At 45.8% G+C, this 26655-nt stretch overlaps 1 protein-coding gene across 2 annotated transcripts; it reads right to left on the bottom strand.

Annotated features, from left to right (window-relative positions):
- Window positions 1-200: 200 nt before the first annotated feature.
- Window positions 201-22955, bottom strand: Mgst3 (microsomal glutathione S-transferase 3). Of its 2 annotated transcripts, none has more exons than XM_036201788.1 (6): window positions 22919-22955; window positions 5794-5917; window positions 4724-4797; window positions 3319-3376; window positions 1866-1938; window positions 201-460 (listed from the first exon to the last, which is right to left on the bottom strand). In XM_036201788.1, the coding sequence occupies exons 2-6, from the start codon at window positions 5908-5910 to the stop codon at window positions 324-326; spliced, it is 459 nt and encodes a 152-aa protein (XP_036057681.1). In that variant the 5' UTR covers window positions 5911-5917; window positions 22919-22955; the 3' UTR covers window positions 201-323. The 2 variants fall into 2 exon arrangements, with proteins under 2 accessions (XP_036057681.1, XP_036057682.1); XM_036201789.1 differs by lacking the exon at window positions 22919-22955 and adding an exon at window positions 22486-22612.
- Window positions 22956-26655: the final 3700 nt, after the last annotated feature.

The following is a 26655-nucleotide window of genomic DNA, read 5'->3' as shown; positions in this document are numbered from 1 at the left end:
GCATCAGGTAGTACCACATTTGAACTAGAGTGAAGACTTAATTTTTGAGCACTGTGGCATCATGAACAAATCACCACAATCAGACTTTTTTTCTCAGCTTCACAGATCATGTGAGGAGGTATACTCACAGCTTTACTCTTATTTAGTAGAAATGGCCTAATTATTTAGGAAAGAGACTCAAAAACAAACGCATAGTAGAGTTGGGAGCTTTAGATATGAGGCTGATGCCAGAGAAGTTTTTATTATATTAAAAAAAAAACAGTGGAACTGGAAATAAAGGTAAGTCGTTCAAAGTGAACGAGAGGTGAGAGGCCTACCATTCCTCAGTGGCAGGACTTGGACCCACTGCCCAAGCCAGGTCTAACCCATCCGAGATGCTGGAAAGCAGAGCACACAGTTGTGCCCATCAAGGCAAAGAGGGCAAGAGACGACACGCCTCCTCGATACCGCTTGCTAGGGTCTGGAAAACAAGAGAGCAGAAGTTACCACAAGAGAGCATCCACGAGCCACTCTGTTCTAGCATCTGAGGTCGTGTGTTCAACCACCTGTTCTTGGGAGGCTGTCCAGCTTCAGCCTAGGGCCGTCAGTATGCTAGAAGCTACGTGCAAAAAGAGCAAAGTAATTCTATAATAGCATTGCCTAAACCTTGGGGAACTCTGAGTAAATCACCGTTGCCTTAGGATCATTCTGAGTGTTTCTTCCAGAACGAAGCACAGCCTTTTCCTTTCTCTTTGCTATCCACTTACCCAGTGGTGGTCAGGTTTTGCCATTATACCACCTAGGTTTGATTCCTGGGGGTTATGATTAGCAGCCCTTTTCTTTTCTTTCTTTTCTTTCTTTTCTTTCTTTTCTTTCCTTCCTTCCTTCCTTCCTTCCTTCCTCCCTTCCCCTTCCCTTCCTTTCCTTTCCTTTCCTTTCCCTTCCCTTCCCTTTCCCTTCCCTTTCCCTTCCCTTCCCTTTCCCTTCCCTTCCTTCCTCTCTCTTTCTCTCTTTCTCTTTCTTTCTCTCTTTTCTTCCCTCCCTCCCTTCTTTCTTTCTCCCCCCTCTTTCTCTTTCTTTCTTTTTTTTCGAAACAGGGTTTCTCTGTGTAGTTTTGGTGCCTGTCCTAGATCTTGCTCTGTACACCAGGCTGGCTTTGAATTCACAGAGATCCACCTGGCTCTGCCTCCCAAGTGCTGGGATTAAAGGTGTGCGCCACCACTGCTTGGCAGCCCAATATTTCTACACCTGTTTCCACATCCATAAAGCTGTTAGCTGTACACACAATGGCTACAAGGTTGCATAGCATACATAAAGCTCATAGACAAGCAACTGGCTCAGAAAATGCTCAAAGGTTTGTTACTGTTCTAAGGGCAGTAAGAAGGAAGAGAATGGACCTTTCATCTTAATTATTAAGCCACTTCCTCATTTAACATTTTATCATATTTTGTGCGTGGGTATTTTGTCTGTAGGTATGTCTGTGCACCACTTGCATGGATCCCCTGGAACTGGTGTTACAGACTGTTGTGAGCCGCCATGTGGGTGCTGGGAATCAAACTTGGGTCCTGCAGACAAGCAGTCAGTCCTCCAGCCTTACCCCTCCACCCCCTTTTAAAGCCCTGCTAAGAGTTAAAATACAGTAACTTCAACTTTGTTTGGGGGTAGGAAAGACGGCAGTGGCTAGGAACACTTGCCGCTCTTGCTGAGGACCAACGTTCAGCCATCAGCACCCATGTCAAGTGGCTCACAACCACCTGTAACCCCAGCTCCGGGGGGATCTGACATGATCTCTGCCCTATGTGGGTACATGCACCTGGATACATAAAACATGTTTAAAAAGATAAATTTAAAAGGTATTTCCTTGGCAGATGTCAACATGTACTTACCTCCTGTATAGTAGCCATATGCGTAAAGAACTCGCCCAACAATCCAGGCTAGGCCCAGGCCAGAAGCTATGCGCTAAGATAAAAGGACAACTCTGTGTTTACATTGAGGAAACAGACCTAGCTTAACGATTAATGCCTAGTGTTGGCCAACAGTAATCTCACACATTTGGTAATGTATTTCCCACTAAAGACAAGAATGGAGTTCTATGTTTTGATCAGGAAAAGTCAAGACTAGTGGTTGTCTATAACTGCACGTTCAACTGGGAGGTGAGAACTAGCTTTCCCAATGGGTGGACTGTTTTCTGCTCTGGGCAACTGAGGGAACAGGTGCTGGTGCTGGTCAAGGGCAGGCACCTAAGGTTCCAGGGTGAGTCGGAAGAGGAAACCCTGCCGTCTGCCTCAACAGTGGCTGGGCTGAGCTGTCTTCAGTGACAACACCTGCTGGAAGTGACTGGACAACAGGGGTGGGACTCGATGAGGAAGGGTGAGGGGAATGTATAGTGAATCCCGAATATGTGTACTCTGAGAGGAAAAATCCCCAACACCCTTCACAGGAGAGAGTAAAACCTATGTAGGATGAAAAAAATCTTTTCCTCTGTTTCATTCTGAGTAACCCATCTGGCCAGAAAGAGTAAGAGAGGGGGAAAGGTTGGGGTAGAGTAAGCTCGGTCTCCCCCAGGCCATGCTTTACTATAGTGCTGAGTACTAGCCATTCTGGAACAATGGTTTGGTGCTGTCTTCAGATGTACAGATGCTTGCCGGTCCCGTTCACTGCCGTAACCTCAGGTATGAGTAAATGTCTGTGGTAGCTGTTACGACTCCACGGCCTTCTCAGTGCTGGATGCTCCGGACAACGGAAGCTCCTGCTTCCTCGCCTTTTGTGAGTTTGGCTTAACTGTCCCCTTCTCAGTAACAGCCCTGAGCCTGACCACACACCATCCAAAATCTCTGAGCCCCACACTCCTTTTCCACTTTCCTTTGTTTGCCACTGGGCATCTCAGCACCTCCTAACACCCAATAATTTACTTCTGACGCTCTTTATGATCCCAGTAAAGGGAGGGTCTATGAGTCCAGGTGTCTGCCTGTCTGATTCACTGCTGTAACCGTGGGTGTGGGCAGATGTTTTTGCATAGAAGGGTGAACTAGGAAAGTACAGACACTCCCTGTGGACCTTTTAGAATTAGTCAGACCTGGGTTCAAAGTTCCACTCTTCTGTGGCTTATCTGACCCCATGGAAGTTAAACAGTGTCTAAGAGGCTTTTCCCTCGGTCTGCAAAAATGAGGTGAAATGCTGCCTACTTTAAAACTCTTTGCAAGAAATCATTAAATAAATACACGGTGCCCTGACCCCAACATTCCTCATTCGATGTCCATTTCCTCCACCCTGCATGCAGAGAGTAGCTCAGGGAACGACATCTACATGGATGAATGAACAGCCCCAGGAGAAGCTTACCGGGTGGTAAACACCTCCCACGGTCAGGAAAAAGAGGAAGGGCGGATACACTTCCAACCTGGAACGGACAGAAAGTAACGTTTAAAAGAGTGTCCTCAGATGTCTATACAGAACTAAGGGACCTCACATTCCTGCTGGCAGTTTGGGAACACGAGAGTACAAACACAGTGACTGGGGGAGAAGACTGAGTGCCAGTGCCCACCTGCTTTTGCTCTGGATAGGAGTGAGTAGAACTCCACATCCTACAAACTCATGAGGAAGGCCCTGGATTGGAGTAGGTCTCCTCATGGAAGCACAATCTGAACCGCCCTACAAGCTCATGTGTTTGAATGCCTGGTCTCTACTTGGTGGCACTGTTTTTGGAGATTGTGGGATATTTTTGGATAGGGGCCTGATGGGCAGGTATAGGCCACTTTGAGGGTTATAGCCCAGCAGAGGACTGTTTCCTGTCTGCCTTTGTGATCAGCTGTCAGTCTCTGCCATCACCAAAGAGAGCCCTGCCGTTATCCCTTCCGCCATGGATTATGGTTTGTTTGTTTTTTTAAATTATGAGCCAAGATAAAGACTTCCTCTGTTCAGTTCTGTGTCAGATATATATGTATATATATTATGCTCACAATGAGAAGTAATGAATGTAATCATTTAGATGGGCCCTGCAAAAACTGCAGAGGGTCACCTTGAAGACATTGTGATGGCTGCTGTTAATGCTGCTGGGAGATGGGCACGCCCATAGAAGATTATCTTATGTTAACTGAGGTAGAAAGAACTGTCCACTGAATAGCACCATTCCCTGGTTGGGACCTGAAATGGGTAGAGAAAGGAGTTGAGCAACAGCAGGCCTTCATCACTCTCTGATTATTTTTATTTTTATTTTTATTTTTTTCTTCAAGACAGGGTTTCTCTGTGTAGCCCTGGCTGTTCTGGAACTCACTCTGTAGACCAGCCTAGCCTCAAATTCAGGGATTTGCTTGCCTCTGCCTCCCAAGTGCTGGGATTAAAGGTGTGTACCACCACTGACCAGCTCTGAAGTTTTTCCTTTCTAAAAATTCTTAGTTTTTTTCAGTATTCAATCTGTTCACATAGTAATTTTAAAAGATGTTTTGTGTGTGTGTGTGTGTGTGTGTGTGTGTGTGTGTGTGTGTGTGTGTCCCAATGCCATGGCTCACATGTATAAGTTAGACTTGGTTCTCTCCTTCCACCATTTGGGTCCTGGTGATCAAATTTAGACTATCAGGTTTGGCAAAAAGTGCCTTAATTTTCTGAGCTCCTGCCCCCCGCCCAACAACTAATGTCTTAATCATACTTTGAATGAGGTACTCATGATTGCCATGTTATCACTCAGCAAATTCAGAGACTCGGGGCTGAAATGATGGACATCTGTGCCGCCTGGCAGTATGACACTCACGTGTTCTGGTGGGCTCGCTGAATGCAGTTGAACATATGCCCGTTCTCAGGATCTGTGCTGTACATGACCGGGTACTGTTAAAGCAAAGGCCAAGGAGAGGGTAAGTGTTGAGACTTAACAAGCAAGGAAAAGGAGACATTCCCAATGACCTTCGACGGCACTCCTGATGGACTTCTGTTTCAGGCTTTGCAGCGACAAGGTCTTCTTCAATCCCCAGAAGCAGTTTTGGTGTTTCTAGCCACCAAAGGCGGTGAGATCCTGTGACTATGTTGTGGTTGCAAAAGAGACGGACGGGAGTGGCTTCTGCCGCGCCAGTGTGTCTCCCTGATGTCATAAAGCAGTGGTGGGCTGCAGCTGCACTATGGAGACACCACAGAGAAATGGCTGGCTCCCAAGAGTCATCACACACCACGTCCCTTTAAGATTCCCCTTAATAGGGAACAAATCATTGAAGGGTGTGAGACTGTTATTGCAAGTGTCCATTAGAAGAAAGGGAAGCAGCCGGATATGTACACTTGAAGAGACGCTCCACCAGGGAGTGTAATTACAAGATGCTAAATGCAAACAGATACCTAATTGCTCACCAGGGATAGCTTTACAAGTTCCTTTTCTAGTCCAGCCAGAACTGAAGGAAGTATTTGACAGACTTCCTTTCTACAGCTTCCAGCTAAACCCAGGCTGAGCCCACCATCTCTTCTTTACTTAGGAAACAGGAAAATCAACTTAAGACATCCCCTGTGACGTAGCAAACTAGGAAACAGTGCTGCTACTTCAGCCTTGTTAGGGAAGAGCACTGTCCCTAGCAGATAGCTCGAGGTCAAAATGGACTTTTAACTCCAGTAGGCTTGGTCTTTCTACAAAGGAGCCGAAGTCCAACAAGGTGTAAACTACATTCTAGTAGTCCCAGTGTTTCCTGCCTCTTAGGAACAGAATTCTAATGGGCACTGTCCAGAAACTGCTACTACACGCCAATAACAACTCAGCTCTCCCTCCATGACTGAAAACTTGCCTTTGGATAAGCCTGTGGTCTCAGGAAGCCCACACAAGCACCCACCTGTGACCCCACTCACCTCCACCTTGTACTTCTTGCGGGCTTTGCCCACGTTGATGGCTAGGTGGAGCACCATCACAAAGCTGGCAGCGCCAGTGAGGAGCACGTATCCATATTCCTTAGAGAGGACAGCCATCTTGGCTCTGTGGAAGGAAGTAGGCCACCATGTGAAACTCACCCAACACAGCGGGCATCGTGTGGTGCAAGGCCTCAGAGAGCATGGTGCCTCATTACCAGCAGACGCACACAGATCAAAAAGACATTTCGGGGCTGGGAAGACAGCTCAGCAGGTAAAGTGCTTGCTGCACAAACATGGGGACCTGAGTCTGGATCCTTGGCATCCTGTAACCCCGTGCTGGGGTGTGTGGGGGATGAAGACAGGTGGATCCTTGGAGCTCACTGGCTAGCCAGTTTAATAAAAAAGGTGAGCTTCAGGTCTAGTGACAGAACATGCTATAAAAATAAAGTAGAGAGTAGAGAGGAAAAATACCCAACGCCAACCACTGGTCTCTATATGAGCATATGCAAGTGAGAGCATCTGCATAAACAAGTGCACACGCATGTATATATCACACATACATCACAGATGCACACACCACACATACATATGTATATATATCACACATACATCACAAATGCACACACCACACATACATATGTATATATATATATATATATATATATATATATCACACATACATCACAGATGCACACACCACACATACATATGTATATATATATATCACACATACATCACAGATGCACACACCACACATACATATGTATATATATATCACTCATACATCACAAATGCACATACCACACATACATATGTATATATATCACACATACATCACAAATGCACACACCACACATACATATGTATATATATATCACATATATATCACAGATGCACACACCACACATACATATGTATACATATATCACATATATATATCACAGATGCACACACCACACATAACATATGTATATATATATATATCACATATATCACAAATGCACACACCACACATACATATGTATATATATCACACATACATCACAGATGCACACACCACACATAACATATGTATATATATATATATCACATATATCACAAATGCACACACCACACATACATATGTATATATATCACACATACATCACAAATGCACACACCACACATACATATGTATATATATATCACATATATATCACAGATGCACACACCACACATACATATGTATACATATATCACATATATATATCACAGATGCACACACCACACATAACATATGTATATATATATATATCACATATATCACAAATGCACACACCACACATACATATGTATATATATCACACATCACAAATGCACACACCACACATACATATGTATATATATATCACATATACATCACAGATGCACACACCACACATACATATGATACACACATGCCCTGCCCAACATAAAAAAAGATGTTTTTAAGAGGTCATCAGAAATATCACTGTGTATTAGATGACAGAATTAAAAATTACTCCAGTGGGGTTGGGGATTCAGCTCAGGCAAGCACAAGGCCCTGGGTTCGGTCCCCAGCTCCGGGAAAAAAAAATTACTCCAGTATGCAGTGCAATCTCAGAAAAGTATAAAAGCACATAAAATACATACATACCTTCCTTCCTCCCTTCTCCCTTCTCTCACCTTTTCCCTTCCTCTACCTCTTCCTTTCAGTTCTAAAAACAGAGTTTGTTCCATTCTTATTTATTTTTATGTGTATACACACACCCGTGTGCACATGCAGTGGTGTGCACATGGAGGAGTCTGTTCTCTCCTACCACCATGTGGGCCCTCGGGTGCAAACTCCAGTCATCAGCTTTGGCAGATGGCACCTTGACCCACTGAGCCATCTCATGGGCTCCTTAATTTCAGTTTTTGAGACCATGTAGTCCAAGTTGGCTTGGTACTCAAGCTATAACCCAGAGTGGCCTCAAGCTCACAGCCGTCATCATGCCTTGGCCTCCCAAGTATTGAGATTACAGGTGGGCATTGGTGGTACACGCCTTTAATCCCAGCACTCGGGAGGCAGAGGCAGGTGGATCTCTGTGAGTTTAAGGCGAGCCTGGTCTACAAAGCGAGTTCTAGGAAAGGTGCAAAGCTACACAGAGAAACCCTGTCTCGGAAAACCAAAAAAAAAAAAAAAAAAGACACATCCTGAGAACTCAGGCTGCCCATCAAATCATCACTTCAACACAAGCCCCACAGGAGTCCCGATATCTGAAACTTATTTGAAATCCATGAAAAGTTGGCAATACAAGCCGAACAAATGTTAACTGTAGATGGGGTAGTAGCTATGTGGTTTCAAGATACAATTCTTGGAATTTTTCTGACCACACAGGAGCTGTCATTATAAACTTCTTTGGGAGAAAGCAAGTCCTGGCTCATCTTGCAGTGTTCAGCATTAAAACTCCTGTCTCAAAGGACAAACTTAGCCTGGGCATCAGAAAGAACAAAACTTAGCAGATGGAAGAAGTCCTGAGCATCTTAGAGCCCACTGGGCTGCCCACTAACCTCTGTGAGTTTTGAACACCAGATGGAAGGGTTTAGAGCATGCCAGCAGAAAGGGCAACTTCAACACCCTAGAACATGCTAAGGTGACTCACTACCACATGCAAGGATGCCCAAGCCAGGAGCTCCTGGGTGACCGCTTCCATTTAAAAATGCCCATCTCACTGAGTTGTGGTGGAGCAAGCCTATAATCCCAGCACTAGGGAGGCAGAGACAGGTGGATCTGTGTGAGTTCAAGGCTAGCCTGGTCTACGAAGCAAGTTCCCAGACAGCCAGGTCTGTTACACAGAGAAACCCTGCCTTGAGAGAGAGAAAAAAGTACCCATCTCTTGCTGGTTGTGATAGCATACAATAATAGGAAAATGCTTAAAAGGATGAGGCAGGAAGATCTTAAGTTCAAGGCCAATCTGTGCTATACCTTTAAGGGCTGGGGAGAGGGTTTAATTGGTAAGATGCTTGCTGAGCAACCATGGGGACCTGAGTTCAATTCCTAGCACCCATGTAAAAAGGCAAGATGGCACGGTCTTGTGAGCCTACTGCTCTGGAGACAGGGAGTGTCCAGGGTGGCAGCAATTGTTGGACACACTGTTGGACAGCCATAGCCTGATTGGTGAGAGCCCCAGGTATCGGTGTGAGACCCTGTCTCAAAAATCAAGATGGCTTCCTCCTAAGGAACAACAACCCATGTTGTCTTATGGCTTCCACATGCATGTATATGCAAATACATCCACCTCATACAGCTACACATCCACCCAAAAAAATATTGTCTGTCTCTGATGAGTGTTTTGCTTTCATTTCCCCAGCAGCCAGCTCAGGGTGGTACCCTGCTGCAGAATGTTTCCAGTCATCCTTGAAAACAAAGGGACATGATTCCAGGACCCCTACCATCAGAGGGACACACAGAGCTTAATGTGGGGCACTCAGAATCAAAAGCAGGAAGTATTATTCAGATTCATCTTGTTCCAATGGCTGCTTTCAGTCCTGCTTGCAAACTGAGAGCTGAATGAACAGTAGAGCCACAATGTCTTATTCAACATGGAATCTGGGGGTGAGCAAGTTGTTTGGGGCTTTAAAAACGTAAGCTTCTCAGGACCAGAGAGAGCCCAGCAGTTAAAAGCATTGGATGCTATTCCTGGTTTGATTCCCAGCACAACCATCTCTAACTCCAGTCCCAGGGATTCAATGGTCCTGTCTATCTAGCATCCAAGGGCACTGCATTCATGTGGCTCACAGACATACATTCAGGCAAAACACCCATGCACATAAAAATAAATAATTTCAAAATAAGGTTCTCCTAGCTTAGAAAGATAACATTCGAGTTATCCCCTGGACCAGTCTCCTCCCCCATCACAGCACACAGCAATTCTCACCAGCCTTCTCCTCCTATGGTCTCTACCCTGTCCTGTCCACTTGTCCTTCATTGGGGCCAGTTGCCGCTATGACTCAGCACGAGGTGACTCTGGGTCAGCAGCCCCACCTGCCCAGCTTCAGAGAACAAGGGGCCTGGATGGTCTCCAAGTTGCTTCTCCTTCCTTCTCAAGTTTATAAAGTCAACACAAGCTAGAAGTTACGCTTGTAATTACATAGCAAAACTGTGGCGTGAATTCTGAACACCTCCTTGAAGATAAAAAGCTATGGAGCCTACTTGCCATCCTTGCAGTCGAACCACCGGGACCAAAAGGCACTGCAAACGAAGCTGCCTCTAAGGCTGTCGGAACTGCCGTGGTAAGGACAATGAAGTGAAGCATATCCACCCCAGCTCCCTTTGCAAGTCCAGCGGCTCAAGCGTACAAGGGCAGAGCTAGAGCCAGGTCAGGTTTTAGAATTCATGAAAACGGGGGCAAAACATAATGGGCTTAGCCCCTGACTGCTGTTTTCCTAATGTGTGAGAGCAGCCAGGTGGCCAGACAGAGAAGTGCCTTTTGGGTGGATGTCTACTGCTGGTAAGGACCTGTCCCAACACAACTGTTTTGTACTCTATGACTGCCAGGCTCCTCTTTCTGAGCAGAAACGCAATCTGCTGGGCGTTCACACCTGGTGAGATTCACTCTCCTCCTCACTTTGTGAAGGTGATGATAACAAGTATGATCCTGGGTATGGGCCAAGTATGAACCAAGCAAGAGCCAGGGTCAAGAGGTGCTGGTGACACTTAAGACACAGGACTTGGATGACTCAAGGCTGGATTTGACCCCAAAGCCTCTTTCCTGCACTCTAGCTTTCGTGGTTCCAGAAAACACTATTTAAGCTGCTAAGGGCAGGAAGCAATTAAACAGTCCTACCCTACCTATGAACCAATAATCAGCATGGTAAGAGATGCATAAAGGTGCAGTCAGTGTTACTCCCAGCCTGGTGGCAATCAAGAGCTATCGTATTGGACTTCAGGCCCATTCAACAGGAGGAAATCATGCCTGGTACTGGAAAGCTACCCAACTACCCAGGGCTAGAGAGATCACTTTGGCAAATAATCCACTACTGCCACATTGCTAGACCGACATAATTCTTGACTACATACTAAATCATATTCTTACACGCGCAGATAAGTGTAGCCACCACCCCTCATCAAAGAAGCTTCTCTTTACAGAAAATGGAGACCATCACAGAAAACTGCAGTGGGACACGATGCAGAGACTGTGAAGAGTCCAGCCCCAACTGATCTTTATATCGCAGCTCCTGCATCTACGACTCTGGGAACATCATGGAGAAAGTGGGTGGAAAGATTTTAAGAGTCTGCTATGAAACAGTCTTTCCTAGCAATGGCTGCAATGCAATATCAATAGATATGTTTTCATGGAAGAGAGACAATTTCACAGGGTCCCACCTCTAGGCAAAGAACTTCAGGCCACTAATGACTGCTGGGAGATGAGGAATTAGCCTCCCCCTGGGATGAGCCCTCTTACTAGTTGTTGAATTCAAGTGGTCAGCTCTGAAACCATATACCCACAATAAAAATGGACTTGGCAGAATCTATTTATATATATATATATATATATATATATATATATATATATATATATATATATATATATATATATTTGTGTATATGTATACAGTCACACATATGTATATAACAGTAACAATAATAATGGCAAAAAGGCTATCAACTTGAGGGAGGACACAGGAGGAGTTTGAGGGAGTGTAGCTAGGAGGGGCTAGGGGGAAGACAGGGCAGGAAATGATGTAATTCTATTTCAATTAAAAACATATGCCGGGAGATGCGCCCTGGCTTTGGTAGCAACTGGCTCTCCTCCGCTGTCTGAGTGGCGCCAGCACCTTAGATCCCCAGGAGCTCTCAGCAGCCGGCGGGCCCCTGCTCCACAGCAACCATGTGTGACTGGAAGGCGGTGATCAAAAATGCTGACATATTGTTAGAGGTGCAACAGGACTGGGTGGAGTGCACTACTCAGGCGCTGGAGAAGTATAACACAGCAAAGGATATTGCGGCCCTTACCAAAAAGGAGTTTGATAAGAAGTACAACCCCACCTGGCCCTGTATTGTGGGGCGTGTGTGTGTGTGTGTGTGTGTGTGTGTGTGTGTGTGTATGTGCCTGGCAATGGTGGTGCACACCTTTAATCCCAGCACTTGGGAGGCAGAGGCAGGTGAATCTCTGAGTTCAAGGCCAGCTTAGTCTGTACGAGTTCCAGGATAGGCTCCAAAGCTACACAGTGAAACCCTGTCTTGAAAAAACCAACCAACCAACCAACCAACAAACAATAACAACAACAAAAAAAAAACCCAACAACCTAAAAACCATTTTAAAAAGAAAGAACAAAGAGATGCTGGAGAAATGGCCCACTGAAAAATGCAGAGAAGAATTAACCCGAAGGTGGGGAAGGGGTGCCCAGTACTAGAGTGTGTGTTCTGCAGAGACCATGTGATCTATGGTGGGGAGCCCGGAGCTTTGGACACTTGTGCACAGATGCAGGAACAAAGCCCGACTGCTGCCTTCCAGGATGGAAGAGCTCTTCTGACACCCCCACGTGCTCCCATCCAGTGAGGAGTCCTACGCTGTACGCCCAATCTGCACTCAGGGAAGACAATGAGAACAGCCCCTGAGGTCTGTGTGAGGGACCGTGTGGTTTGGCATTCATCCTGGCAAGTACTGCTCATGGTGGATGCCAGTGCTTGCTGAGCAAATGGCAAGAGCAGCGACTTCAGGAAAGCCCCCGCCCCATACAAAGAGACATTGTTCATCATCTTTTTTTTTTCTGAGACAGGGTTTCTCTGTGTAGCTTTGCGCCTTTCCTGGAACTCACTCTGCAGCCCAGGCTGGCCTCGAACTCACAGAGATCCGCCTGCCTCTGCCTCCCGAGTGCTGGGATTAAAGGCGTGCGCCACCACCACCCGGCTTGCTCATCATCTTATATAGAACCTGCTAATAAAAATGTTCACCTGAACTATCCCCTTCTTTTCTTCCCTCCAAAGCATCTACTGCAATCATGGAAGAAACTAGATTATGAATTACATAGAGAAGAATCTAGAATACAGAGGCCTGCACCATAGTTCCTAAAAACTTTGATCCAAACAGTAAACATGGTTAGGCCTTCAGGATAGGATCAGCTTAATTCAGTCAGTCAAGGTTCGAAATCTCTTTATCATCAGCTAAATTCTTATTTTCTGAGACTCTAGGGGAAAGGGATGGATGTTCTTTCTCAGTCCTTAGAGGGTAGCCTCTGGATCAGGGTGCACCCAGAATGGGAAGGAGGTTCAGAGTCCACACCCAGGCAGCCTCAGACACACCCTGGGTTGTTACGAATACAGAGCCAGCAGATAGCTTGTAGGCTCAGGCCAGTGGAACTGATAACTGATATACAAGTCCCCCCTGGTGTGAACAGTCATGTGCATTGTACATATCTTGCTGATCATGTACCTGCAGCTCTTTTATGGACCCACCAAGATAAGGTTTTTGCATTTGAGAACTTTGTCCTGGACCTGGTCTTCATGGTATGGACACAGAAGCTTTGCAATGAATGCCTGTGTTTCCCACAGACTAACTGGCTACCATAACATGTACCTGAACACAGAGAATACAAGATATAAGCCTCCTATTTATGGGTTGCACAAATACAGAAACTTGGCTGAGTGCTGCTGAGGTTCTCAGTCTTAACCTGGAGGGTATGTTAAGACATGGCCCCCTCCCAGAGTTTCTGACTCAATAGGGCTCCAGTGGGGCCTGTGAATACAACTTTCAAAAGTTCCCAAGTATGCTGATCACTGCCCAGAGATCACATTTTAAAAACTGTTGTTTAGGCGGATGGAGAGACAGCTCGGTGATTAAGACCACTTGGCTGCTATTCTAAAGTACCTGGGTTCAATTCCCAGCACCCACATGGCAGTTTACATGCCATGTTTACAACGGTCTGTAATTCCACTTCCAGGGGATTCAATGCCTTCTTCTGGCTTCCACAGGCACCAAGCACCTACATGGTGTACAGACATAATGCAGGCAAAATACCAGTACACATGAAAATAAATGAAAATTTAAAACACTGTTTTAGGAAAAAGGGAAGCTGTAGGATGTGATGATTGTATCTGAGCCACACTCCGGAGCACACCCTAGTCTTGGTGATCCATACAAAGCTTTCTACTGGACGCTCCTGGAACCTTCCCCCCCGCCCCCCCCCCCAGCATCTCTAGAACATGAAGGGGCTGCAGAGTGAGCTGAGGCTAAACTTTTCATTATTACACAGGAGCTCGCATATACCACAGGACCAGTACATCTTTTCAGGTTTAACATTTGGCTCAACACTTTTTTTTTCTCCCCTGAGACTTTACCTAGTGAGCCTGACCTGTGACAGCCTTTGCCTTCCTGGATCTCTCTACACAGTCACAATGACCAGATGTCCAAGGAGCTGGCGTGTAAGGCTTTACAAGCTGCCAGAGTGATGGTCACTGTGCTATAAGAGGCCTTTGGGAGACTGTCACCGCTCACACCGCCAATTGCTGTACCTCAAATTCTAAATGAGCGATACCATAAACTAAGTGAAAGACATGTGTATGGACTTCGTAGGATCTCCAATACACTTCTCATGGAATTTTTCATTCCTTCTTGCAGAGATAGAAAAATGGGAAATATTTCACCAATAACACGCTGAATATCTAACTACGGGCCCAAGTGCATGCCAGGCAGAGACTTTACATAAAGTAGCCCTCTTCATACTCACAATAACCCCAGGTGGCAGTGTCAATCACTCTCACTGTACACAGGAGGAAACTGAAGCAAAGAGGAATTTTTCATAACTTGCCTAAGCCCCTATCACTGGTGAATGCAAGTCTGGGGTCTGGTAGACCGATACCAGTGTCTACGCTATTTGCTACTAAGTCACCCTGAGAGCTCGCGCCTTAAAAGTGAGAGGCAGTAACAAGGAGCAATCCTGGGCAGAGCTTATGTCCTGGGCAGTACAGCCGCACCCCGTTTCTGTTCCAGGAGCAAAGGGAAAGGCACAGCAGCCTGGGGGAGGCTGGCACTAAACAGAGGCTCCTCTGGATTTGCCTTGCATTTTCACAGCACTGGGGGAATCTAACCCTACACATGCTTGGTACTGAGCATGTACAACGTCCCAGCCTCCTGGGTCTTTAGGATATTTTACACCAGAGCTCGGGTCTGCTTTCAAGAAAGAGAGAGTTACTGCTTCCTTTCTGATGAGGATAGTTTTTTATAGCTGCTGTTATTTTCTTCTTGATGAATGGCCCTTGCTAGAACAAACACAATATTCAACAGAAGAGGCAAAAGTGGATGTTTTTGTCCTTTTCCCCATATAGAGAGTAAGCATTCAGTTCTTCACCATTACATATGATATTATAGGAGGTTTCCATCAATGCCTCTACTGAGAATGTTATAAATCTAATTATTGTGCTATGTTCAAAACACAGCAACATGTCTATCAATAACTTTAAAATTTCAGGGGCTGGAGAGATGGCTCAGAGCTCTTCCAGAGGTCCTGAGTTCATTTCCCAGCAACCACGTGGTGGCCACAACCATCTCTAATGAGATCTGGTACCCTCTTCTGGCCTGCAGGCAGAACACTATACACATAATACATAAGTAAATCTTTTAAAAAATTTCAATAAAGTATCTTCTCGTTTAAAAAAAAAAAAGCCAGGTGGGTTTCCAGGAGAGTGAGGGTGCTCTGGTAACCAGCCCTTGAACTCTATAGGGATGGGAGAGAACAGCACTCCCAGCTGCACAGTGTAGCTAGTTAGCAGACACTAGGGGACCATAAGTATGCCATAGTCACCATCCAGACTTTCAATTGAAGAGCCATGAAATCTAGCCTTACAATGTGGTATTGTTGGTCTCATTTCCAGAATACACTCCATTTCAGGATGCAAGGCAGCCAGATGGGGGTTCATGGGCTCTTGGGCTCGGGTGCTCTCTTTTAGGAATTCTGCTGAGAGACTCTCCTGGGAATATCACTACTCTAGGCCTCCAATTTTGATCAACCCTGTGTCTAATTCCTGCTTCTGCCACTTCTGGCCTTATCTCACTGGGGCACAGTTCCTTTGGTTCCAGGAAGGTTTCTGGGCAAGCCTACACTTAATTAAACACGTCTGGTGCAATATTCTCTTCCACTGTGTACCCAAGTCCTCTTGGCTGCCCAATGAAATTCCCCAGGGCACAATCAGTATTGCATAAGCGGAGCAAAGGACAGGATTTATGGATGTAGGCACTGGCCCCAAATAATTTATCACTCTCGAGTCACCAAGTTACACGGTACTTAGGTTTTCCTAAATGACAGATTCTTTGGAGACAGAGGTCTCTGCCTTCTCTTTGACTGTAAGTAAATAAAACCTAGATTGGAAAATGGCAAGTTTTACTCCAGTTTGTGGCACTGTCCTCTTGCAAATGTTTTAGCTGCTGTTTTATATTAACACAACCAGGAAGTCAACCATGACAATGTATTCTTAGCTCAACTCGAAGCCATCATTCCTCCAAGGTCTCAGAGCAACCCTTCCTTGGTTGTGCTACCAGTCCAATTATTTTATATGGCAAAACCCATCAGTTTAATGAGAGTGGCCCAGGGATTGAACGGCTGGCTCGGTCATACAAAAGGGACGTCTCTTAAAGCTCCACACACCGGGTGGTTCAGCAAACTCCCAGGTGGCACTGAGGACTCACTTCACTTCCTAAAGCTTTTCCTGTCCAGCTTGGCTTCTGCCTCTGGATATTTCCACCAAGGAACAGGCCTTCAAATGATCCCCTGATGGGAGTTTGCCCCAGGGAGATAAGGCCAGCGGGGCAGATGCAGGAATCAGAGAAGGGGTTGATCAAAACAGGAGTACTGGAATAGTGACGTTCCCGGCTGGGAGAGCCTGTCAGCAGAATTCTAGGGGCGAGCACCTCTAGCTGATTCTCCCAAGCCCAGGAGAAATGTAGGAAGTGAGAGGAAGCAACACTGAGGAATTCCATCTCCAGGATGAAGAGACAGAAGAGATTTCCCTTACATGTATGTGCTCATCCTACATTTCATAATGGTAGTTTTAGTCCACTTCCACAACAAACACATCAAACTTGTTTGTCAAACCTTCAAATAAGCGCTGCTCAAATCTTCCTGCCTCTGCCTTCTGAGTGCTGGGACTACAGGTTTACGGTACCAAACCCAGTCCCACTAACTTAAAGTCATTTAAGCCACGGAATAAGAAGCTAGGTGCTGAACCTACATACTACCCCCCAGTGACCATGAAGGTTCAGTAGTTACTTCTTCAAGGGCTATAAACAGAAAGGTAGCTGGGCAAAAGTAGCCTAATATACTGAGGACTCGCTTGCTAATTCAAGTGAGGTCAGCTGCAGGAGGCAGGACATAGTGGGTCTTTTCCAGGACCTCCCAGTCTTCAATTCCTTATCAATGTAGCGGCAGCAGAGCTGGAAAGTTAGTCATGTTGGGAAGATGGAAGGCTTGCCTCTTTCATGCATACACATTCAGCTCTACAGCTAAACAGCCAGAGCTCAGCCACATTCAAGCACAGAGATGATGTTTTAATTCCAACACTGTGGTGAATTGTCCGGACTGAAAACAATTGTTAAATATGTTACTGGGCTGGTAGGAGGTGGGGGAAGGAAGGGTCAGGGAGGCTGGAAGCCAAATGACTGGCTCTTGGTGATGTGGGACAAGCTTGTACTGTTGTGCCAGTTAAGGCCAAATCAGAAAATGACGAGACACTAAACACAAATGCTTGTATGACAATGAATCCCCTTTGGGAAGAAATGGCAATTCTGTTCCCTTCAAATTCTAGAACATTAGGTTTGTTAGACAACATTCCAAGTCTCCCTGTATGCATGACACCAGGTTTCTCTGCATGTCTGATGGCAAAGACTCTCCATGCTTAAAGTTCCATGGGCCAGGCTATCCTGACACCTGACTTGGAATCTTTGGGTCATGCTAGATAGCCCGAGCTGAACCTCCCAGGACACAGGACTCCAGACACATCTCACATTATACTTCTAATGGTTTGAAGGCAACAACCTTAGACGAGAAAGGAGAGATACTATGGAATACAAGCAGGAAAAAAAAAGAGATGCCAAAAAAGATACATATATATCAGGTGAAGTTGATTTGATAAATTCAGTTTAGGACAAAGCATTTTACCCAGGGGAATGCTGGCCTTCAGTTCTATGCCTACCACTCGCCCTCAGAGTGCGTCTTTCTCTTCTCCATTTTGTTATAAATGCCATACAGCACTCGAGGTGCAGGGCTGTGGCAGACATCAAGATGGAGAAGTTCTGAACCTCCAGAAAGCACAGTTAGGGTGTGAGAGCAGAGTACACGTACAGAGGAGGGGGAAAGACTGGGATGGAAGCCACAGAGGTTGTCATAATGATCTGTGAGAGAGAACACGGGGATGGAAACTGCATGTGTAGAGGCTTACAGACTCGTCAATGCTTACACGGTAGAGAAAGGAGGCCGTATGACCGAAGGGTACTTTAGAGACTGGAAGAAGAGTAGAAGGAGACTTAGAATACTTACTTAGGATGACTCAAGCCCTGTTCTAAGCAGCTCAATAGTAACTCATTTAACGCCTCACTGCATGTCTACAGTGGATTACTACCTCTACTTCGCAGGTGAGGGAATTAAGCATCGGAGAGATTAAATAATGTCCTTCAAATCATACAGTGACACCAGAGCAAAAGCCTGGATTCCCACACACCCAGGCAGTGTTCCTCCAGATCCTACACTTTCAGCCTTGGCCACGCTGTCTCTGAATCAAGCTGAAGAGCAAGTTTGACAACATTTGACCTTCTCCTGAGTGTAAAATATATTAACGAGAAGGGAGAGCTAATAATTAGCTCCAAGCCCATGCTTGATTACAGACTGTGGTGTTTCTAATTGCAAAGGGGGGATGGGAATTTTGGGAAAGATCCAGAAAAGAACATTTTCATTTTAGTGTACAGAGGTATGAGAAAAGGAGTCAAGGGAAGAACACTTCCCCCAGTGTCCTGGCACATAGCTTGGCAGGGCAGTACAAAAGCTGGTTCTTCATCACTCCATTATGAGACCCACAAACCTATCCATTAACGGACATTACTCAGGAGCATCAAGTCACAGGGTAACAAAGCTGTAACTTCCAGAAGAGGAAAAAGTTTTGAATGAGTCACACTGACACTACGTGGATTTTCCATTACAAGAAATAAAGACATCTTAAAGTGATCATAATTCTTAGCAGATGCTAACACCCTGGGAAGATACCAGTTCTTAAATGAAGGAACCACCTAGGCTGCTGGATTTCATCTGGCTTCACACTCCCATGTCTCTTGGAAATTGTCTCTTGGGACTTAAAGGGGGCTTTGGCATAATCATTTGCATTTTTTCTGTTCTTTTTTAAAAATGATTTATTTATGCACTGGTATTCTGCCTGTATATATTCTGTGTGAGTGTGCCAGATGCCCTGGAACTGGAACTACAGACAAGTGTGAGCTGCCCTGTGGGTGCTGGGAATTGAACCCAGGTCCTCTAGAAGAATAGACAGTGCTCTTAACCACTGAGACATCTCTCCAGCCCCCGTGTGCATTTTTTTCTACTGTAAAAAAAAAAACAAAAAAAACCAAAAAAACTGGCCGGGCAGTGGTGGCACACACCTTTAATCCCAGCACTCAGGAGACAGAGCCAGGCAGATCTCTGTGAGTTCAAAGCCAGCCTGGTCTACAGAGTGAGATTCAGGATAGTCACCAAATCAACACAGAGAAACTCTGTCTCGAGCCCCCCCCCCCACCCGCAAATACCACCATTCTTTATTTTTATTATTTAATGTGTGTGTGTGTGTGTGTGTGTGTGTGTGTGTGTGTGTGTGTGTGTGTTTGTGTCTATGTCTGAAAAGGCTAGAAACGCATGAGTGCATGCCGCATGCATGTGTGTCTCCAAAGGCCAGAAGACAGGTGTCATATCTCCTGGAGCTAGAGTTACAGGTGGTTGTAAGCCTCTGATGTGGGTACTGGGGCAGAATTCAGGTCCCCTGGAAGAATTCAGGTCCCCTGGAAGTGCTCTTAACTGCTGAGCCATAGCCTCAGCCTCCATTTGCATTTCTTAAGCTAGGGAAGTATACAGTATCATTTACTTAAGAAGATAAGAACCTAGGTGTCATGGGGCATGCTTATCATCTCATCATGTGGGGCACCAAGGCAGGTGGATTGAGAATCCAAGGTAAGCCTGGGCCTGTGAAGAAGACTCTGCTTCAAAACAAAAAGGTGGGCAATGGCACCAGAGCATTGAAAGTCACATTCCAGTTGACAAAGTCTAGAAACAAGAAAGGGTAGCAAGGGGACCTATGGAATTCTAAATGCATCTGGAAAACAATGTGATTTTCCTGCTCTTGCTGCTGCATTTCTCTCCACAGACAGACAAGTGGATCCTGTGGGAGAACTAATCTCACACAGTGATATCTGACGATAACAGCTAAGTTCCTCTTATTCCAGAGGACAGTACACGCACAAGCAAGATCAATGAATTCAGTTGTAAGGGCGGAAGAGATGGCTCAGTCAGCTCAAGTGTGAGCACTGCATTCAGATCCTTGCACCCATGTAAAAGCCTGGTGGGGGCAATCACTGCACAGGGAGCAGAGGCAGGAGAATCCCTGGCACTTTCTAGCCAGCCAGGCTAGCTAAATTAGTGAGATTTGGTGAGAGACCCTGTCTCAAAAATTAGGTGGAGAGTGATTAAGGGAGACACCAAAGGTTGAATCAGGTCCTCATATGTGTGTATATGCATATGTACTTGTGGGCATGTGTGTAAACGAGTTTGAAAAAACACACACACACTTCAGTTGCAGAAATAACAATAGCATATTCTAAAGAGATGTTGCTTTATATTTTAAGCAGTACTTAGTCAACTGTAGCCAGCAATAGTGCTCTGAATACACATTCAGAATATTTAAATATAAACATAGGGATGATAGGTTTAAAATCAGCTAAATCAGTATGTGCTAAACTACGTTTTGACAGGTTCATCTGACAGCCGCTCACTCCAGGTGTTTTCAGTATCTCTTTGGATATTGGATAGATACATTTTTTTTTTGCGTTTTTTCCTCTGTGCTGTCCTCCTATGAGGGAGTTCACTTTCAGACTGTTTCCTCCAGAACTCTAGGACAGCAGGAGGGAATCTAAGCAAAAGGAAGGCTGCTCTCGTCCTTTAACAAGGTCTCAATGGCCCAGGTTGGCCTTGAATTACCATTCTCCTGCCTCAGTCTCTCTGATGTTAGGATTCCAGCTGCAGGCCTCGGCATCCCTCAAGATTTTGTTCCTCAGTCTAAGGAAGCCCCAGGAGTGCAGTTTCTATGGCTGGCCACAGTATCACTGTCATTTTATATATAGTAACACTGGTTAAAGAAAAAAAAAAAAAAAAGAATCACTTGACAAAGTTTTCTATTTCTGTAACATTGTGTCAGGAAGAGAAGCTTAGCAGAATGTACTTCCCAGGGTGAAAGCACTTGTTTGGATTTCAGATGTAAGTTTTATTTAACTCCTTGGATAAATTTAGCTCCTGTGAGAATAAACATTCTGGATCCCCTGACTCAGACAATATACTCCCGTTACTGACACACAGAAATATAACACGCCTGTAACCCTGACCAATAACCTTGGGTGCTTTCCGGAAACTGCAGGCTGTAGGTGCCCTATAGATATTCCCCAGGGAAGCCCTGGCTCCAGCTCCTACCCTAAAATCTGCAGCAGACTCCTCAAAGCCACACCTAAGCCAGGAGCATAGTCTGTAGCGAGCTGATTTCTCTCTGGGGCACCTCCTTTCTCTACTGAAGGGATTCAAGTCCCAACCCGCAGCGTTCCATTCCTACCCATCCCACCATCTGTCTCTGCTTTTCCCCCACTTCCTTTTCCACACTCAAGTGTACCCTAGGCTACTTGTTTATTGGTGCCTCCCAAGCAAAGAATTAGCAGAAGCCACTACCTAGACTGACTCACAGAGTTTCTACTCCCTGCCACCACCCTGCAGTAGCCCCACCCTGTGGTTCTGGGTCTCCCCGTAGGGGCACAAGATAAGAAGGGAAAGTTGCAGACACGCAAGGAAGAGATGAATCTCCCCCGCCCCCCTCCCCCGCTTCCCGAGAAGTCTCTTTCTGTTAGGATAGATGTAGGAAAATGACCTACATCCAGGTTTCAATGCAAATATTTCTACGCGGCGAGAGGAAAACAAATACAATTCCCTCAGAGACCCTCCGGAAGGATCCTAGCAACAACACATCCACAGCAGGTGCGGCGCTTGCACGACACTTATGAAACCTGCGCTAGATCCGCATGGCCAGTTTCCACTGCAGAGCTCGGGTCTCAGTACTACAGCTGCAGTGGGTAAGGTCAGGTGGGCTCCGGAAGGTCGAGAGAGGGAGCCCCAGATCTTTACACAGCTGGAGTAAAGGAGGAGAGGAAAATAAGGAGTTGAGATGAGCTGACCTTGAGAATCTCCCTGAGTTGTAGATAGCGAGGTAGTTGTCTCGCCTACAAGCTCCAAAGCCACTCTGTCAGGGAGAGGATGCAGGGTGGGAGGAGGGTGTAGAAATGTAGAGCCCAAACTGACCGATAAGAAAGAGGTTGGAGAGAGACCCTATTCCATTCCAAGTGCCTGAGATACAGGCGGTGCGCGTGTAGGCGTTCAGGTGCCCCAGCACAGCTAAAGCTCCTGCAGCTTGCATGTGCCAGCACTTACCTGGCTCACCTTCACACTCCTGGTGCAAACTGGAGCTGCGCAGCACTGCCTGGGTGCGGCTCCAGCCGTCCCGCAGGACCCTCTCCACTCCTCCCCGGGCAGCGCGTGGCCACGCCCCTGGGCGGAGCTCGAGCCGAAAGGACCGCCTCTGGCTTTGGAAGTTCTGGCTGTCTCTGAAAAGAGATTGCTATTCTCCCTGTTCCTGATGGTCCACATACTTACTTTCCTGCTCCCCAGTCTACATATTTGCTCTCCTCCCCAAGTGTCTTTTCGTGACCACAGTCCTAAGTTGGTCCCGGCCGTTCATTCTACTTGGTTGGAGCTGGAGGAACAGTGGCGCGTTAGTAATTCGTCCCCAGCAGGGCCACCGTAGCTCATCTCGCCGCATGTGTGCAGTAGAGGGGTTTTGGTGGTGGGGAGGCAAGTGTCTCACCTTTGAGCTCTCCTGGTGAGAGGCGTTTCGAGTGTGCGAGTTCCCTTAGCCAGCATTGTTGGCACGTACCTCTCAGCCCTGCCCACATGGTGGTCCGCCCTCCTTCTCGCTCGCGCCCTCGCAGGCGGGCTCCTTTGGTTTGCTCGCCCCGGTGTTCTGGAGCCCGCAGACTTTTAACAAAGAGCTCAGGCTGGTACCCTCTTGTGCCACCTCGCGGCGGCCTCCAGGAGAGCCTTGGATAGGACCCACTGGGCAGAAGTAGATCTTGGCTGCTAATTTCTGTAAGTTCTGCTGCTTTAAACCGATAACAGAAGGCATCAAAGGTAGCTCCTCCCCCCCTCCCCCCCAAGTCTCTTTAAGTGCTCCATGTTTCCTTTGGCAGTTCGACATCCTACTATCTGAGTACCTGGGTCAGACAGTGCATACCTCTTAAAGTCTCTTCCCTCCCTCCTTCCTCATAAACACAAGGAAATAAATTTATTCTGTAGTCAAATATGAGTGACCACGGCCTGGGGGACACAGATCCAGGTTGCCCAAATGCCACGTTCCAACTGGTATTTCATGAACTTATAGTGATAAAACGAAAGAAAGTTATAAATCAAGTCCCCTTTCAAATGTGTTGGGGGAACGTCAGGCATGCAGATTATAGCAAAGCCTGGGATAGGCCTCTGATACTGTCTGTTGACATTCTTCACCTTGAGTTCGGAAGCCAGTGGCCAGTTTGTACTATCTGAAAGGATTTGACTCATAGGTACAAGGATAGCTGTTCAAATACATTAAACTATTTGAACTTAGACTATTAAGGGTGTTAAAGATATCTCACAATGATTTGTTCAGGACCTGGTTTCCACCCCACCACAATCACTGAAATTCTAATCAATCAGCATTGTGGAATCTTTAACACAGGTAGGGGCGGCCCCTTAATTAACTCCAGCTTACATTTCCTCCTTTTCTTCCCCGTGTCTTCCTTTCTGACAGCCTAGGCTGGTCTCAAACTCAACTATATTGGCATGTAGCCCAGGCTGGTCGTGAACTCCTAATCATCCTGCCTCTACCTCTCAAGTGTTGGCATTATAAGTGTGTGCCAGTGTGCCCACCCTCCTCTTCTTTGGGGGATTTTACACTTCTAAGTTTGTTTTGGGAGTGTTAACAGTTCCAAGCTGGGAAAGACTAGAATCTAAAAGGGGCAGAGGCTGGATTTTTGTTCATTTTCACTGGCTTGTCATGCCCACACATCTAGAAGTACTTTGAAGGTTCATAAAATCTTTACTATTGCTGTTTCAGCACTTTTAAATTGTTCTCATGCTTTCTCCTTAAGTGCAAGAAAGGTTTCTACTTCAGGGTTCTTGATATATTGAGTTTAAAGGACGTGTTTTACCTGAATATTGAGAAAGCAAACAGAAAAAAAAAAGCATTTCTGCATTATTGTGTGTGTGTGGGGGAGGGCTTATTCTCTTCTAGCTTTATATAATAAGAAAAGGCAGCCTAGGTGGTAGAAGGGATGGCCAGAAAATCAGGATAATTCTGGTTACTTCTTTCCCAGATACTCCTGTTTGACTCTAACAATAATTGATTATGTAGGACCTTCTTTTAAAAACCTTACAAGGCCAGGGGTGGTGGGGAATGCCTTTTATCTCAGCTTTTAGGAGACAGAGGTGGGACAATCTCTGTAGGTTTAAGGCCAGCCTGGTCTACATAGGGAGTTTCAGAACAGCCGGGACTACTTAGTGAGCATCTCTCTCTCTCTCTCTCTCTCTCTCTCTCTCTCTCTCACACACACACACACACACACACACACACACACACACACCTCAAAAGCAACCAAACAACCATAAAACCACCAACCAAATCAACCAAATCCTTATAGAAGCAGTATTTGTCTTTTGTAGAAGCCTTGGAAAATACAGGAGAAAAACCAAAAAATTACACGTGTACACACCGGATGGAGTAGTGGTGTGAGTAGTATTTTATTTGTTTTGTCCATTTAATAAATCCATTTTCCCTTCATTGACTGCAGTTCATTCTTCAACATCATTTGGTAGTGATTGTAGGCCATTTCACGCCACAACCTATTGTTTGAGTTAGCTTGTTTTCAGTTTTTCTATCACAGTGTACAATTCTGTCAGTGTCTTAGAGTTTTATTGCTGTGAAGAGACACCATGTCCACCGCAACTCTTACAAAGAAAACATTTAATTAAGATGGTGACTTACAGTTTCAGAGGTTCAGTGCATGGTCATCATGACTGGAACTGTGGCAGACATGATGCTGACTACATCTTAACCAGAGGCAGCAGGAAGTCGATAGACTGTCATACTGAGTGAAGCTTGAGAAAAAGAGACCTTAGGGCCCGCCCCCACAATGACACACTTCTTCCAGTGAGACCACACCTACTCCAACAAGGCCACACCTCCCCTCTTTTGCCATTCCCTTTGGGGGACATTTTCTTTCAAACCACCACAGTCAGTAAGTCTGTATGTGTGCTTATGATGGTTTGACAAAGTTCCTTTAAAGAAGTATTTCTGGGCTGAGAAGTGGTGGCTCACGCCTTTAATCCCAGCACTTGAAAGGCAGAGGCAGGCGGATCTTTGTGAATTTGAGGCCAGCTTGATCTACAGAGGGAGTTCCAGAACAGTCAGAGCTACACAGAGAAACCCTGTCTCGATAAAACAAAACAAAATAACAAAACAATACAAAATTAGAGGAATTTCTGGGCAGAGAATACATGTCTTCAAATCTCCTGGTATCTATAAACACCAAGCATTCCTGGAAAAGAGTGATCATTTTCTCCAGTACTAGGTACTGGGTATACTTTCCTCTATTTCTAAGTTGGGATAGGACTTTATCCTGAGGCTGTTATTAAGATTGAAGGGAGTGCTGCACCGAGCCCCGTGTGCTTCCCTGGGGTTAATGTATTTGTAGGCTCCAGTAAGACAACAGGGATTTGATGTGCAGCCCTTGGCTCAGAAGTTCCTGTGTCCCTGCTTCACTCATTGGTTAATTCCTTCTCTGCTTACAATCTGGCTCCTGCTCCCAAACCTCCTTTCAGATGGCTTTCTAAAAGGTCACCATTGGCCTTGTAAACTCTCCATAGCATCTCAAGCATAGCTTTTTCCCGAGTCTTTGCTGGCCGCTCTTCATCTCTCTTGGTACTTAAAATGTGTTCCAGATTCTCCAGAGCAAGGCTCTCTCTCTTTTCTTCTTTGCATTGCTCACTTCCCCGAGTCCCTTCACTGACTCTCCCTTGATGACTCATCTGCTCCGTTGACTGTTTTGGTTGTAGAGAGTGCACATTCCCTTTTGTTATATCCAGTGGAGGTAGAACTTAGTGACATTACAGGGCCAGTTCTCCTTCTCCCTTAGCTTCATGGGAGTATGACCATGTGCCTTTGGTTCTGACACTTAGGTGCTTGCTCCCATGACTCTGACCCTTAAGAAAATGAAGTGACCTTATTAGTTTTATTATTAACTTAACATGACCTGGAGTTACCTGGGAAGAGGGAACCTCTGCTGAAGAATTGCCTTGATCAAATTGGCCTGAGCTGTATCTGTGAGAGACTCTTTTATTTTCCAATTTATTGTTTTTAGATTTATTTATTTATTATGTATACAGTGTTCTGTCTGCACGTTTGCCTGCACACCAGAAGAGGGCATCAGATTTCATTATAGATGGTTGTGGGTGCTGGGAATTGAACTCAGGACCTCTGGAAGAGCAACCAGTGCTCTTAACCTCTGAGCC

This window comes from Onychomys torridus, chromosome 11, assembly GCF_903995425.1.
Source record: "Onychomys torridus chromosome 11, mOncTor1.1, whole genome shotgun sequence".
Classification (NCBI taxonomy): Eukaryota; Metazoa; Chordata; class Mammalia; order Rodentia; family Cricetidae; genus Onychomys; species Onychomys torridus.
This window is presented reverse-complemented; position numbering and strand designations above follow the sequence as displayed.

What these genes read in the sequence shown, in the direction of transcription:
- Mgst3 (XM_036201788.1), bottom strand. Translation starts at nt 5,910, where the DNA reads ATGGCTGTCCTCTCTAAGGAATATGGATACGTGCTCCTCACTGGCGCT. An exon ending in CAGCGAGCCCACCAGAACAC is followed by an intron (nt 3,377 to 4,723) that starts GTGAGTGTCATA and finishes TGTCCGTTCCAG; the next exon opens with GTTGGAAGTGTATCCGCCCT. An exon ending in TGGGAGGTGTTTACCACCCG is followed by an intron (nt 1,939 to 3,318) that starts GTAAGCTTCTCC and finishes CTTTTATCTTAG; the next exon opens with CGCATAGCTTCTGGCCTGGG.